Source organism: Budorcas taxicolor, chromosome 1, assembly GCF_023091745.1.
Source record: "Budorcas taxicolor isolate Tak-1 chromosome 1, Takin1.1, whole genome shotgun sequence".
Taxonomy (NCBI): Eukaryota; Metazoa; Chordata; class Mammalia; order Artiodactyla; family Bovidae; genus Budorcas; species Budorcas taxicolor.
This window is the reverse complement of record NC_068910.1, coordinates 59,063,024-59,076,667: the sequence shown is the minus strand read 5'-3', so window position 1 is coordinate 59,076,667 and position 13,644 is coordinate 59,063,024. Positions and strand designations below refer to the sequence as shown.

Sequence of the window (13,644 nt, the reverse complement as noted above, 5' to 3'; positions counted from 1 at the left end):
TGAACAGCAAAAATACATACATGATGATGTAAAAGAGGACATCAAAATCATAAAATGTGGAGGAGAGTAAGAAAAATGTATATTTTTTTAAAAAGAATGTATATATATTTTTAAAAATGTATATTTTAAAAAAATGTATATTTTTTAGAGGGAAGTCCATAGCCATACAAGCCTTCCTCAAAGAACAAGAAAAATCTTAAATAAACAACCTAAACCACCACCTAAAAGAATTAGAAAAAGAAGAAAAAATAAAACCTAAAGTAGCAGATGGAAGGAAATAATAATGATCAGAGAGGGAATAAATCAAATAGAAACTTGAGTAGGAAAAAAATCAGTACAACAGAGAGCTAGTTATTTGAAAGGGTAAACAAAACTACCAAACTTCAGACCAGGCTCACTAAGAAGAAAAGAAAGAGGATCCAAGTAAACAAGGTAAGAAATGAAAGTGGAGAAGTAATAACTGATACCACAAAAATACAAAAAAACCATAAGAGAATACTATTGTAAGGGTAACAGGCAGGAAGGCCAGGGATCTCCAAACAGGAAATAGCCTGCAAGTGTCAAGACATTTTTTACCTCTCTCTTAAGTGGCAGGAGGAAGCAAACTACAAGTATTAGATTTTTCCTCCTTCTCTATACAAACTTTAAAAGAGGTTTCTTTTAAACTTCTGTATTGCCATAACGACACCTGGTTTCAACTGAACTTTTCTCAAACCTTGAGCTAACCAATACATTTTTCTTATGGAAATGTTTTTCTTAAGTTATGTTAATGAACTATGCATATACCCTAGACTCTGTCTTCAAGTTGGTTCTGCCTAAAACTCAGAACTGACTTGACAAACCAGGATATTTTACTCACTCAAATGTTCTCTTAAACTATGTTAATGAAACTATGTATTTGCTTGGAAACCTGCTTTTCTTCAAGATTCATGTCAATTGTTTTATGGCCCAGGACAACTCAACTTGTGCCAATGTTATCCCAAAATGCAAGCTGTGGGTGAAAGGCCTGGTGCCAGTCTCTGAGTTTTGAGACATATCCTTTCTCCAACTAGCAGCCTGCTAGTAGCTGTATAACATCCAGCTAAATATTAACAAGGGAGGCACTCTTTCTGCCCCCTACTGATGTCTAAGTCAGAAGCTTTGTCTATACACTTTAATAAACCTGTATCACACAAAAGCTCTGAGTGATCAAGCCTCATCACTGGCCCCAGATTGAATTCTTCTCCTCCACAGGCCAAGAATCCTGGCATCTTTCATGGCTCAGCAACAACCTTTCACTACGAACAACTATATGCCAACAAACTGGACAACCAAGAAGAAATGGACAAGTTTCTAGGAACATCAGTTCAGTTCAGTTCAGTTGCTCAGTCGTGTCCGACTCTTTGAGACGCCATGAATTGCAGCACGCCAGGCCTCCCTGTTCATCACCATCACCCGGAGTTCACTCAAACTCATGTCCATCGAGTCCGTGATGCCATCCAGCCATCTCATCCTTGGTCCCTTTCTCCTCCTGCCCCCAATCCCTCCCAGCATCAGAGTCTTTTCCAATGAGTCAACTCTTTGCATGAGGTGGCTAAACTACTGGAGTTTCAACTTTAGCATCATTCCTTCCAAAGAAATCCAAGGATTGATCTCGTTCAGAATGGATTGGTTGGATCTCCTTGCAGTCCAAGGGACTCTCAAGAGTCTTCTCCAACACCACAGTTCGAAAGCATCAATTCTTCAGCGCTCAGCCTTCTTCACAGTCCAACTCTCACATCCATACATGACCACAGGAAAAACCATAGCCTTGACTAGACAGACCTTAGTCGGCAAAGAAATGTCTCTGCTTTTGAATATGCTATCTAGGTTGGTCATAACTTTTCTTCCAAGGAGTAAGCGTCTTTTAATTTCATGGCTGCAGTCACCATCTGCAGTGATTTTGGAGTCCGAAAAAATAAAGTCTGACACTGTTTCCACTGTTTCCCCATCTATTTCCCAGGAAGTGATGGGACCAGATGCCATGATCTTCGTTTTCTGAATGTTAAGCTTTAAGCCAACTTTTTTGCTCTCCTCTTTCACTTTCATCAAGAGGCTTTTTAGCTCCTCTTCACTTTCTGCCATAAGGGTGGTGTCATCTGCATATCTGAGGTTCTTGATATTTCTCCCGACAATCTTAATTCCAGCTTGTGTTTCTTCCAGTCCAGCGTTTCTCATGATGTACTCTGCATAGAAGTTAAATAAGCAGGGTGACAATATACAGCCTTGACCTACTCCTTTTCCTATTTGGAACCAGTCTGTTGTTCCATGTCCAGTTCTAACTGTTGCTTCCTGACCTGCATACAGATTTCTCAAGAGGCAGGTCAGGTGATCTGGTATTCCCTTCTCTTTCAGAATTTTCCACACTTAATTGTGATCCACACAGTCAAAGGCTTTGGCACAGTCAATAAAGCAGAAATAGATGTTTTTCTCAAACTCTCTTGCTTTTTTCAATGATCCAGCAGATGTTGGCAATTTGATCTCTGGTTCCTCTGCCTTTCCTAAAACCAGCTTGAATATCAGGGAGTTCACGGTTCACGTATTGCTGAAGCCTGGCTTGGAGAATTTTGAACATTACTTTACTAGCATGTAAGATGAGTGCAATTGTGCAGTAGTTTGAGCATTCTTTGGCATTGCCTTTCTTTGGGATTGGAATGAAAACTGACCTTTTCCAGTCCTGTGGCCACTGCTGAGTTTTCCAAATTTGCTGGCATATTGGGTGCAGCACTTTCACAGCATCATCTTTCAGGATTTGAAATAGCTCCACTGGAATTCCATCACCTCCACTAGCTTTGTTCATAGTGATGCTTTCTAAGGCCCACTTGACTTCACATTCCAAGATGTCTGGCTCTAGATTAGTGATCACATCATCATGATTATCTGGGTCGTGAAGATCTTTTTTGTACAGTTCTGTGTATTCTTGCCACCTCTTCTTAATATCTTCTGCTTCTGTTAGATCCATACCATTTCTGTCCTTGATCGAGACCATCTTTGCATGAAATGTTCCCTTGGTATCTCTAATTTTCTTGAAGAGATCTATAGTCTTTCCCATTCTGTTGTTTTCCTCTATTTCTTTGCATTGATCGCTGAAGAAGGCTTTCTTAGATCTTCTTGCTATTCTCTAGAACTCTGCATTCAGATGCTTATATCTTTCCTTTTCTCCTTTGCTTTTCACCTCTCTTCTTTTCACAGCTATTTGTAAGGCCTCCCCAGACAGCCATTTTGCTTTTTTGCATTTCTTTTCCATGGGAATGGTCTTGATCCCTGTCTCCTGTACAATGTCACGAACCTCATTCTATAGTTCATCAGGCACTCTATCTATCAGATCTCGGCCCTTAAAACTATTTCTCACTTCCACTGTATAATCATAAGGGATTTGATTTAGGTCATACCTGAATGGTCTAGTGGTTTTCCCTACTTTCTTCAATTTAAGTCTGAATTTGGTAATAAGGAGTTCATGATCTGAGCCACAGTCAGCTCCTGGTCTTGTTTTTGTTGACTGTATACAGCTTCTCCATCTTTGGCTGCATAGAATACAATCAATCTGATTTCAGTGTTGACCATCTGGTGATGTCAATGTGTAGAGTCTTCTCTTGTGCTGATGGAAGAGGGTGTTTGCTATGACCAGTGCATTTTCTTGGCAAAACTCTATTAGTCTTTGCCCTGCTTCATTCCACATTCCAAGGCCAAATTTGCCTGTTATTCCAGGTGTTTCTTGACTTCTTACTTTTGCATTCCAGTCCCCTATAATGAAAAGGACATCTTTTTTGGGTGTTACTTCTAAAAGGTCTTGTAGGTCTTCATAAAACCGTTCAACTTCAGCTTCTTCAGCGTTACTGGTTGGGGCATAGACTTGGATAATTGTGATATTGAATGGTTTGCCTTGGAGATGAACAGAGATCATTCTGTCATTTTTGAGATTGCATCCAAGTACTGCATTTCAGACTCTTTTGTTGACCATGATGGCTACTCCATTTCTTCTGAGGGATTCCTGCCCGCAGTAGTAGATATAATGGTCATCTGAGTTAAATTCACCCATTCCAGTCCATTTTAGTTCGCTGATTCCTAGAATGTCGACGTTCACCCTTGCCATCTCTTGTTTGACCACTTCCAATTTGCCTTGATTCATGGACCTGACATTCCAGGTTCCTATGCAATATTGCTCTTTACAGCATTGGACCTTGCTTCTATCACCAGTCACATGCACAGCTGGGTATTGTTTTTGCTTTGGCTCCTTCCCTTTACTCTTTCTGGAGTTACTTCTCCACTGATCTCCAGTAGCATATTGGGCACCTAATGACCTGGGAAGTTCCCTTTTTGGTATCCTATCATTTTGCCTTTTCATACTGTTCATGGGGTTCTCAAGGCAAGAATACTGAAGTGGCTTGCCATTCCCTTCTCCAGTGGACCACGTATGTCTAGGAACATACATTCCCCCAAAACTGAATACAGAAGAAATAGATAATTTGAACAGAACAATCACTAGAAGTGAAATAGAATCTGTAAAACAAACAAACAACTTGCTGCAAACAAAAGTTCAGGCTTCACTGAGGAATTCTAACAAACATACAAAGAAGAAATTATATTGAAACTTTTCAAACTTTACCAAAAGACTGAAGAGGCAGGAACACTCCAAAGTCATTCTTTGAAGCCACCATCACCCTGATACCAAGACCAAACAAAGATACTATGGACAAAGCAAATTACAGGCCAATAATTTTGATGAATAGAAATACAAAAATTATCAACAAAATATTATCCAACTGAATACAATAACACACATAGAGAAGATCATATACCACAACCAAGTGGGATTCATCCCAGGGTCACAAGGATGTTTCAATAATGCAGATTAATCAATATGATACACTACACCAACAAAAGAAAAGACAAAGATGCAAAGAAAGTATTTTATAAGATTCTACACATATTCATGATATAAACTCTCACCAAAGTGGGTATAGAGAGAACATATCTCAACATAATAAAAGCTATTTGACAAATCCATAGCAAACATAATACTCAATGGTGAAAAGCTGAAAACATTCCTGCTAAATCTGGAACAAGATAAAAATGCTCTCTATCACCACTCATCTTCAACACAGTGTTGTAAGTTCAAGGCACAGCAATCAGACAAAAGAAATAAAAGGTACCCAAATTGGAAAGGAAGAGGTAATTTCATCATTTTATGCAGATGGTAAAGATTCTGCACAAAAGACTCCACACAAAATCTACTAGAACTTATCAATGAATTCAGCAAGGTAGCAGAGTGTAAGATTAGCATATCAGTTGCATTTCTTTACACTATGATGATATATCAGAAAGAGAAAGTTAAAAAAAAAATTGCATCAGAAAAATATCTAGGCATAAACCCACAAAGGAGGTGAAAGGCTTATTCACTGAGAACTATAAAACATTCATAAAGGAACCAGAAGATGATTCAAAGAAATGGAAAAATATTTAATGCTCTTGAACTGGAAGAATTAATATTGTTAAAATGGACCATACTACCCAAAACAATCCACAGATGTAATGTTATCCCTATCAAATTACCCATGACATGATTTGTTCTATAAAACTAGAAAAAAATAATCATAAAATTTATATGGAATCATAAATGACCCAGAATTGCCAACAATCTTGAGGAAAAAGGACAAAGCAGGAAGCATAACTTTCCAAGACTTCAGACAATACTACAAGTCTACAGTAATCAAAACAGCATGATACAGGCACAGAAACAGATATATCTATCAATGGAACAGAATACAGAGCCCAGAAATAAACCTATACACCTACAGTCAATTAATCTTTGACAAAAGAGGCAAGAATATAAAATGGGAAAAAGTTCTTCAGAAAATGATGCTGGGAAAGTTGGAAAGCTGCATGTAAATCAATGAAGTTAGAGCACACTCTCACACCGTACACAAAAATACTCAAAATGATTTAAAGACTTAAATATAAGATGTGATATCATAAAACTCCTAGAAGAGAACATAGGCAAAACATTCTCTGACAAATCATATCAATGTTTCCTTAGGTCAGTCTCCTATGGCAATAGAAATAAAAGCAAAGAGAAAAAAAATGGACCTAATCAAATATATAAGCTTTTGCACAGCAAGGGAAATCATAAATAAAATGAAAAGATATCCTAGGGACTAGGAGAAAATAGTTGCAAACAATGCTGCTGACAAGAAAATAATTTCCAAAATATACAATAGCTCACACAACTCAGTAAGAAAAAACATACAACTCAATCAAAAAATAACAGAAGACATAAACTGACATTTCTCCAAAGAAGACATACAGATGGCCAATAGGCACATGAAAGGATGCTCAACATTGCTACTTATCAGAGATGTGTAAGTCAAAACTACAATGAGGTAACACCTCACATGTGTCAGAATAGCCATCATTAAAATTATACAAGCAATAATTGCTGGAGAGGGTGTGAAGAAAATAGAACACTCTTACACTGTTGGTGGGAATGTAAGTTGGTGTACACTATGAAGAACAATATAGAGGTTCCTCAAAACACAAAAACTAGAGTTGCCATATGATCCAGCAATCCTTTTCCTGGGCACATATCTGGAGAAAACCATAATTCAAAGAGGTGCATGTACCCAACGTTCACAGCAGCACTATTTACAATAACTAAAACGCAGAATCAACCTAAGTGTCCATCAACAAATGAATGGATAGAAAAGATGTGGTAACATAAATATATAGTGAAACAGTACTCAGCTATATAAAAGAATGAAATAATGCCATTTGAACCAACATGGATGAACCTAGAGATTGTCACCTAAGTGAAGTCAGTCAGAAAAAGAAAGACAAATTCACATGATATCGCTTCTATGTGGAATACAAAATAGGACACAAACAGACTCAGAGACTCAGAGAAGAGACCTGTGGTCGCCAAGGGGGAGTGGGGTGAGTGATTGTGGTGCTGGAGAAGACTCCTGAGGGTCCCTTGGACAGTAAGAAGATCCAACCAGTCCACCCTAAAGGAAATTAGTCCTGAGTATTCATTGGAAGGACTGATGCTGAAGCTGAATCTCTAATACTTCAGCTACCTGATGTGAAGAACTGGCTCATTTGAAAAGACCCTGATGCTGGACAAGATTGAAGGCAGGAGGAGGAGGGGATGACATAGGATGAGATGGTTGTATGCCATCATAGACTCAATGGACATGAGTTTGAGTAAACTCCAGGAGTTGGTGGTGGACAGGGAGGCCTGGTGTGCTGCACTCCATGGGGTTGCAAAGAGTTGGACATGACTGAGTGACTGAGCTGAACTGAACTGTAGCAGTTTATTGGTCATTTGAGAATATAGTACTTTTTAGGCAAAAACTAAATAAAAGAAAATAAAATTTGTAAGAGAAACTACAAATGTAACCCTCATTAAATTCTTTAAATTATACCTTCTTTTCCATATCATAAGGCTTCCCTGGTGTCTCAGATGGTAAAGAGTCTGCCCACAATGTGAGAAACCCAGGTTTGATTCTTGGGTAAGAAAGACCCCCCTGGAGAAGGAAATGGCAACCCCCTCCAGTATTCTTGTCTGGAAATCTCATGGATGGGGGAGGCTGGCAGGCTACATTCCCTGGGGTCACAAAGAGTTGGACACAACTCAGTGAGTAACACTTTTCCATATCATAAAATAAGGTTATCTTTGCTGTAAAACAACTACATAAACAATTTGGAACCTAATCAACTGAGATAGTACTCTGAAGAAAATTAAGCCTAAATAAATGAAATTATTAACAGGTACCAGAAGTGAGAAATGTTTCAATGTCTTTTATCACCCTTACTTGTCAATCATCTTACCTTTTCTTTCTTTATATTTTTCTTGTTCTCTTTGATTGAATTACATAACATTTTAAGACATAAAATGTTGCCTGATTTTTCATTTTTTTCCTAACCTACAGCTCTTTTCTATTAGTATTTATTAGACTTTATAGGTCACTTTGTTAACAGAAAGATCCAGTATTTACACTCTATTTTCTTAGGCTTAAATCTGAGAGGTTGGTCAGATGCAGATTCAAGTGTTTAGCATGTACACTTCACAGGTGTGCTGTGTACATCCATCAGGAGGCATACACACTGTCTGGTTGCTCCCTTTTTTGTGATACCAGCAATCAGGAGTGATCATGTCAGATCCATTATTTCATTCAGGGACTGCAAAATGATAATTTTTTTTTATTCCTTCAGTATTTATTAGTTGAAGTTTTTTGATAATGAGGAAATTCCCCCACATCAATTTAGTTACCTGGAGAAAAAATTCATAAGGGAAAGGCAGAATAAATGCTTTATTCTTTTCTTTTTTAAATAATTTTTAAAATAATGAGTTGGTCACTTAGCATCTTCCAAAGGTAATTAATGAGGGATTTTTTTTCACTGTTGTGATCTCTTGGATTTAAACGTTAATGCACTCAATTAACTGTGGTGACTGATGCTGACTGATGCTTTAATTATCTAATAGTCTGTGGGAGGCCTCTTTAAAGTTGACTCCTAAGTCCTGCTGACACACCTACAGTTGCCCTGACAGCATCCTTGCTATTTAATCTGTAAATAGAGTAAAGATGCTCCAACATGATCATATTCAGTTCCTGACCTGCAGCTGCAATGGGCTGTATTTCCAAAGCCATGGGTGCAAAGGGAGCACACTGCTGCTTGCTTTATTTCTAGATCATTTTAGTGAAATTTAGGAAATATGTCACTTTTTTAAAAAGATAAGACCTGTCATGAATTAATACTGATTCATATTGATACTTCTAATTTGAATTAGTATTTTCTGTTTTGTTTCTGTTACTCGTTTCTCTCATGCTGAAAACCCTAGTTCTCAAAGACAGTTGCTTAGGTGCTTTACTCACCCTGCAATCCTAGCCATGATTGAGCAGACTGGACTGAAGACACTTCAGGTGAGTCATAATTGGAGAGCTTAATTTTTTGGAAAAGGGCTCTGCCACATTTTGATTCCTCTGTATATCCTGCTGGGTCTCAGGCTACTCATGTCAGGTGCAATCATCCCATAATGACTCCTTTAAACTTAATCGGGACATGGAGTCCCTGGATTTTAGAATAAGCTTCAGAGGGGAGGGTAGAAATCACATTGACTTTGTGGCCTGTCACCACTGGCGTGAGCGACTCTTCTATGATTGTACAGGGGATGAAAAAGCCATTTCTGGACAAAAATTGTCACTAACTAAAGATTACACCAGAAGAGGGGAAAAACATGTCACAAACTTTCCTTGTTTAGATTGAGATTGGAGGGAGGAGGGCTTTCTTTTTTAAGGATAAATATATAAATATATTGTATCAATATTTATATATCAATAAAGAACAGAACCACAGTATAGGATATGTTACACAGAATATGTGTATCAATCTAGAGTTTATTCTCTATTCAGCAATTATCCATTAATATCTACTAGGCACTGTGTACGACTCTGGGGAGTCAAAGATTAGCAAACTTACTACCTTTGGGTAAACAGAAAAGGCAGGCTGTTAGAATAGTAAGCTATTTAAAACACAATGATATGAGTGAAAAGGTGATTGAAGCATAGAGAAAGGGGATATTAATTCTAGACAGGAAAAGTTAATAAAGGTGTTCATAGAGAATTAGATTAATATTCCAGGCATAGGATTTCTTTACCTCATGGGAGGTGAGGCCTGATGGCAGAGTACGAACACCATAAGGGTAAGAACCACCACACACAGAATCAGATGAGGAGAGCACAACATTCTTCATAGGATAATTTAATCTGCATCTTAACAAAAGTTGAAAACAATGAATCTATGCCCTCCTTTGGTTCCCTCATGCCCCAGAACAGGAACAAAAGGTGGCATCCTGTGACAGCACAGAGGAGGCAGACAAGGTTGGGGTGGGGGCATAACAAAAGAAAGGGAGAAAAAAGAAAGACACCAAGGAAAGGATGCAAAACTGAAAACCCAAGTCACAAAGAAGCAATGATTTGTTCCAAGGACAGGCCTGCTGGGATCACAGAGCAGGGACAGGTCGCAGCACCTTCAAGCCTCATTTCATGGCAGGCATATTCCTCTCATGAAGCTAGGATCTCAAAGTAAATGCATGGACAGACTGGATTATTCTGAATATCATTTTAATAAGAACATAAAACTTGGTAAAATGTAATGTTTTATGGGGGATTTGAACTTTTATCTTTTAAAAATCTATCTACTGGGGTCTTCCCTGGTGGTGCAGTGGAATGCAGGGGACATAGGTTTGATCACTGGTCTAGGAAGATTCCACATGCCATGAAGCAGCTAAGCCCATGAGCCACAACTACTGAGTCTGCACTCTAAAGCCTGCGAGCCACAGCTACTGAGCCTGTGCACCCTACAGCTGGTGCTCTGCAACAAGAGAGGCTGACCCAGAGGAGACAAAATAAATCAGTTTATTGGTATTCATGATGTAATATGTGAATATCACACAATAAATATCTGAAGTCTCCTCCACCTCTATTTTGATCTCCCCTATCTTTGTTTCTCAACCTTATTTGCCAAGACAATCCAAAAGATCTCTCTACTTGATGAAGTAGGGTTTATAGTTTGTTTACCTGCAGGTATGCATTTTTCTCCCCATCCCCTGTTCGTGTATGTGCAGATACCAATGATGTAAGGCAAAGAAGCAAAAACATACTTCTTTTTATTTCTTATCAAATAGCCCATATGACTGTCAGGGTAACTGACACCACCTTGGGCCCATGTGGCTCCTCCTGTCCTCCCCCCTGACCTCACTCAGGACTCTACTAGCCAGTAAGTCACACCTCTGTTGTCAGGGCCTTAGTAGTTAAGAGAAGTTTTTAAATAATCATCATGACCAGGTGGCCTCCATGCTCTGCTAGTCCCCAAAGACAATGATAAAGATGTTGGCTGAGGTATTCCTTGTGCCCATGTGACCAGTTATCAATTCATAAACTTGACTTAGGAAGGCACGTCCTGTTTCGAGCACCAACCACCACACCCTAAGTTAACTATAAAACCCTCCCAGTGGCTCCTCGAAGGTGTGGGGAGCAGCTGCAAATGCTTCTGGGTCATTGTCCACCTGATCTCCATCCCACCTTGTAAGTTTGTTCTTGTTCAATCACTAAGTCATGTTGGACTCTTTTGCAACCCCATGGACTGTAGCCTCTGTCCATGGGACTTCCCAGGCAAGAAACTGAAGTGGGTTGCCATTTCCCTCTCCAGGGGATCTTTCTGACCCAGGCATCAAACCCATGTCTCCTGCATTGGCAGGCAGATTCTTTACCACTGAATCACCAGGCAATTTCACCCTGTAAGTTACCCTGGAACAAATTTGATTATACAGAGTTTCCTGCCTTGTTTATTGGTCTCAAGATGCCTTCTCAGTTCAGTGGGCACTTTTGGTTCCCTCCATACTCCAACACTGCCCAGATTATGAGTTGATTTATGCTACAGATTGGATACAGTAAAATTTTCAAATAAACCTTAAATAAAAAGTTCATTGGCTGCATGTCTGAGCCAAAATTTAAGTATATTCTGTTGTTGTTCAGTCACTAAGTTGTGTCTGACTCTTTGTGACCCCATGAACTGCAGCATGCCAGGCTTCCCTGTCTTTCACTATCTCCGTAAGTCTGCTCAAATTCATGTCCATTGAGTCAGTGATGCCATCCAACCATATCATCCTCTGTTGCCCCCTTCTCCTCTTGCCCTCAATCTTTCCCAGAATCAGAGTCTTTCCCAATGAGCTGGCTTTTGTATCGTGGCCAACGTATTAGAACTTCAGCTTCAGCACCAGTATGTGCTGAAACTTTTTAAAAATACACAAAATTGGAACAGAAGCAAGCATCTTTACACCAGTGGGCCCAAGCCGTTTGGCCTGTGTCTTTCTGGGACAGAAGAACAGAACCTGTGACCATCTCCAAGGCCTGTATCAGAATGGCTACCAACAAGCTCAAAAGGATATCCTTTCGCCAAGTTGTGTTCATCAGAAATAAACAGTTTTCTTTCCATCTGGGGTTGATTTAACCTCTTTGCGATTTAGTTTTCTTATGTAAGAATAGGAATATTTACCAGCACCCAAAGTCTAGGAGACTCTCTAATGTCAAAGAAGAAAAGAACTTTAAGAAATGGCTCATTCCAGCTTCTTACATGATAAAAATTATGCCCTTAGATGCTTAAGTGACTTGTTCAGGGTTGCAAACTTCAATTTATGGGCTTGGTGAAGAATATTTCAATAAAGATTGGAATAGAATTCTCTAAAAAGACATATATATTTGTTTATATTAAAGATATTTAATAACATTTCTTCTTAGGAAACATACTGTAACACTGTAACACTGAAAGAGCTTTCTATTAGTCTTCTGAGGTTGATGGCTTCAGAAATAAGGGTGAGAAAATTAGAGGCACAGACACATCCTTGATTTAACATCTTAAGTATGCTATGGTCTCAGTGCTTGTGTTCTCTCAAATTTGTACATTGAAACTAACCCAGGAGGGACCTTTGGGAAGTAATTCAGTTCAGTTCAGTTGCTCAGTCGTGTCCGACTCTTTGCGACCCCGTGAATCGCAGCATGCCAGGCCTCCCTGTCCACCACCAACTCCCGCAGTTCACTCAGACTCACGTCCATAGAGGCACTGATGCCATCCAGCCATCTCATCCTCTGTCGTCCCCTTCTCCTCCTGCCTCTAATCCCTCCCAGCATCAGAGTCTTTTCCAATGAGTCAACTCTTCGCATGAAGTGGCCAAAGTACTGGAGTTTCAGCTTCAGCATCATTCCCTCCAAAGAAATCCCAGGGCTGAAGTAATTAGGCCATAAAAATAAAGCCCTTATATAACTGTTCTTATTAAAAGTACCCTTATAAAAGAGGCCTCGAAGAGCTCTCTTGCCTCCCTCTGCCATGTAAGGATATAGCGAGAAGTTGACAGTCTGAAACCTGGAAGATGTTACTAGACTCAACTATTCTGGCACCCTGATCTTGGACTTCCAGCTTCCAGAACTGTGAGCAATAAATTCCTGCTGCTTATAAACTCACAGTTTTTGGTATTTTTACTATAGCTGCCCAAATGGGCTAAGAGAAACATTGATAACATGCTTCAGGAAAGGGCAGAGTTTAATAGAGAATTCAAGCATGGGAAGATAAAATTTAATTCGTATGATGTATTTTTGTTAGTAAAAGAAGAATTTCTATATGTAGAATACTGTACCTTTTTAATTTCAGATTTCAAATTACAAGGGTTACTCTGCTGGCTGAAGAGGGATTTCTTGAATCTCTCTATAATCCTTCTTTTCAAGTTGTGGTGCAAAGCTGGAGGAAGCTGCATAAAATGAGAAAATCATTATAAGCACATCATTAACAATGCATAGCTGACTCTCAAGAAGCATTTGTGATGGTAACAATATTCATGCAATAGGACTAAAGAAGAATTTAACATTTTACTCCAAATAGCATGATTTGATATTACAATTTTTCAGTCTATAATTCAGAAAAAAATATTTTACTGTGTTTTCTTTCAAAAGGTTACTTCTAATTATATTACTGTTCTTTCATTTTATTGATGTTATTTTTCACAGAACTAAACTACATATTAGTTGCACATATAAACTGAATTTTGTAAATAACAGACTTACAAGGAAAGATTCA

General features: G+C 38.8%; 1 protein-coding gene across 1 annotated transcript in view; it reads right to left on the bottom strand.

The window, feature by feature from the left end:
• The window catches only part of NEK10 (NIMA related kinase 10), a 252,379-nt gene that overhangs the window by 25,260 nt on the left and 213,475 nt on the right, over window positions 1–13,644 (bottom strand). Inside the window, exon 32 of the mRNA XM_052640083.1 lies at window positions 13,208–13,318. Within this exon, the coding sequence (XP_052496043.1) occupies window positions 13,208–13,318 (111 nt within the window). The remainder of the gene's footprint in view (window positions 1–13,207; window positions 13,319–13,644) is intronic.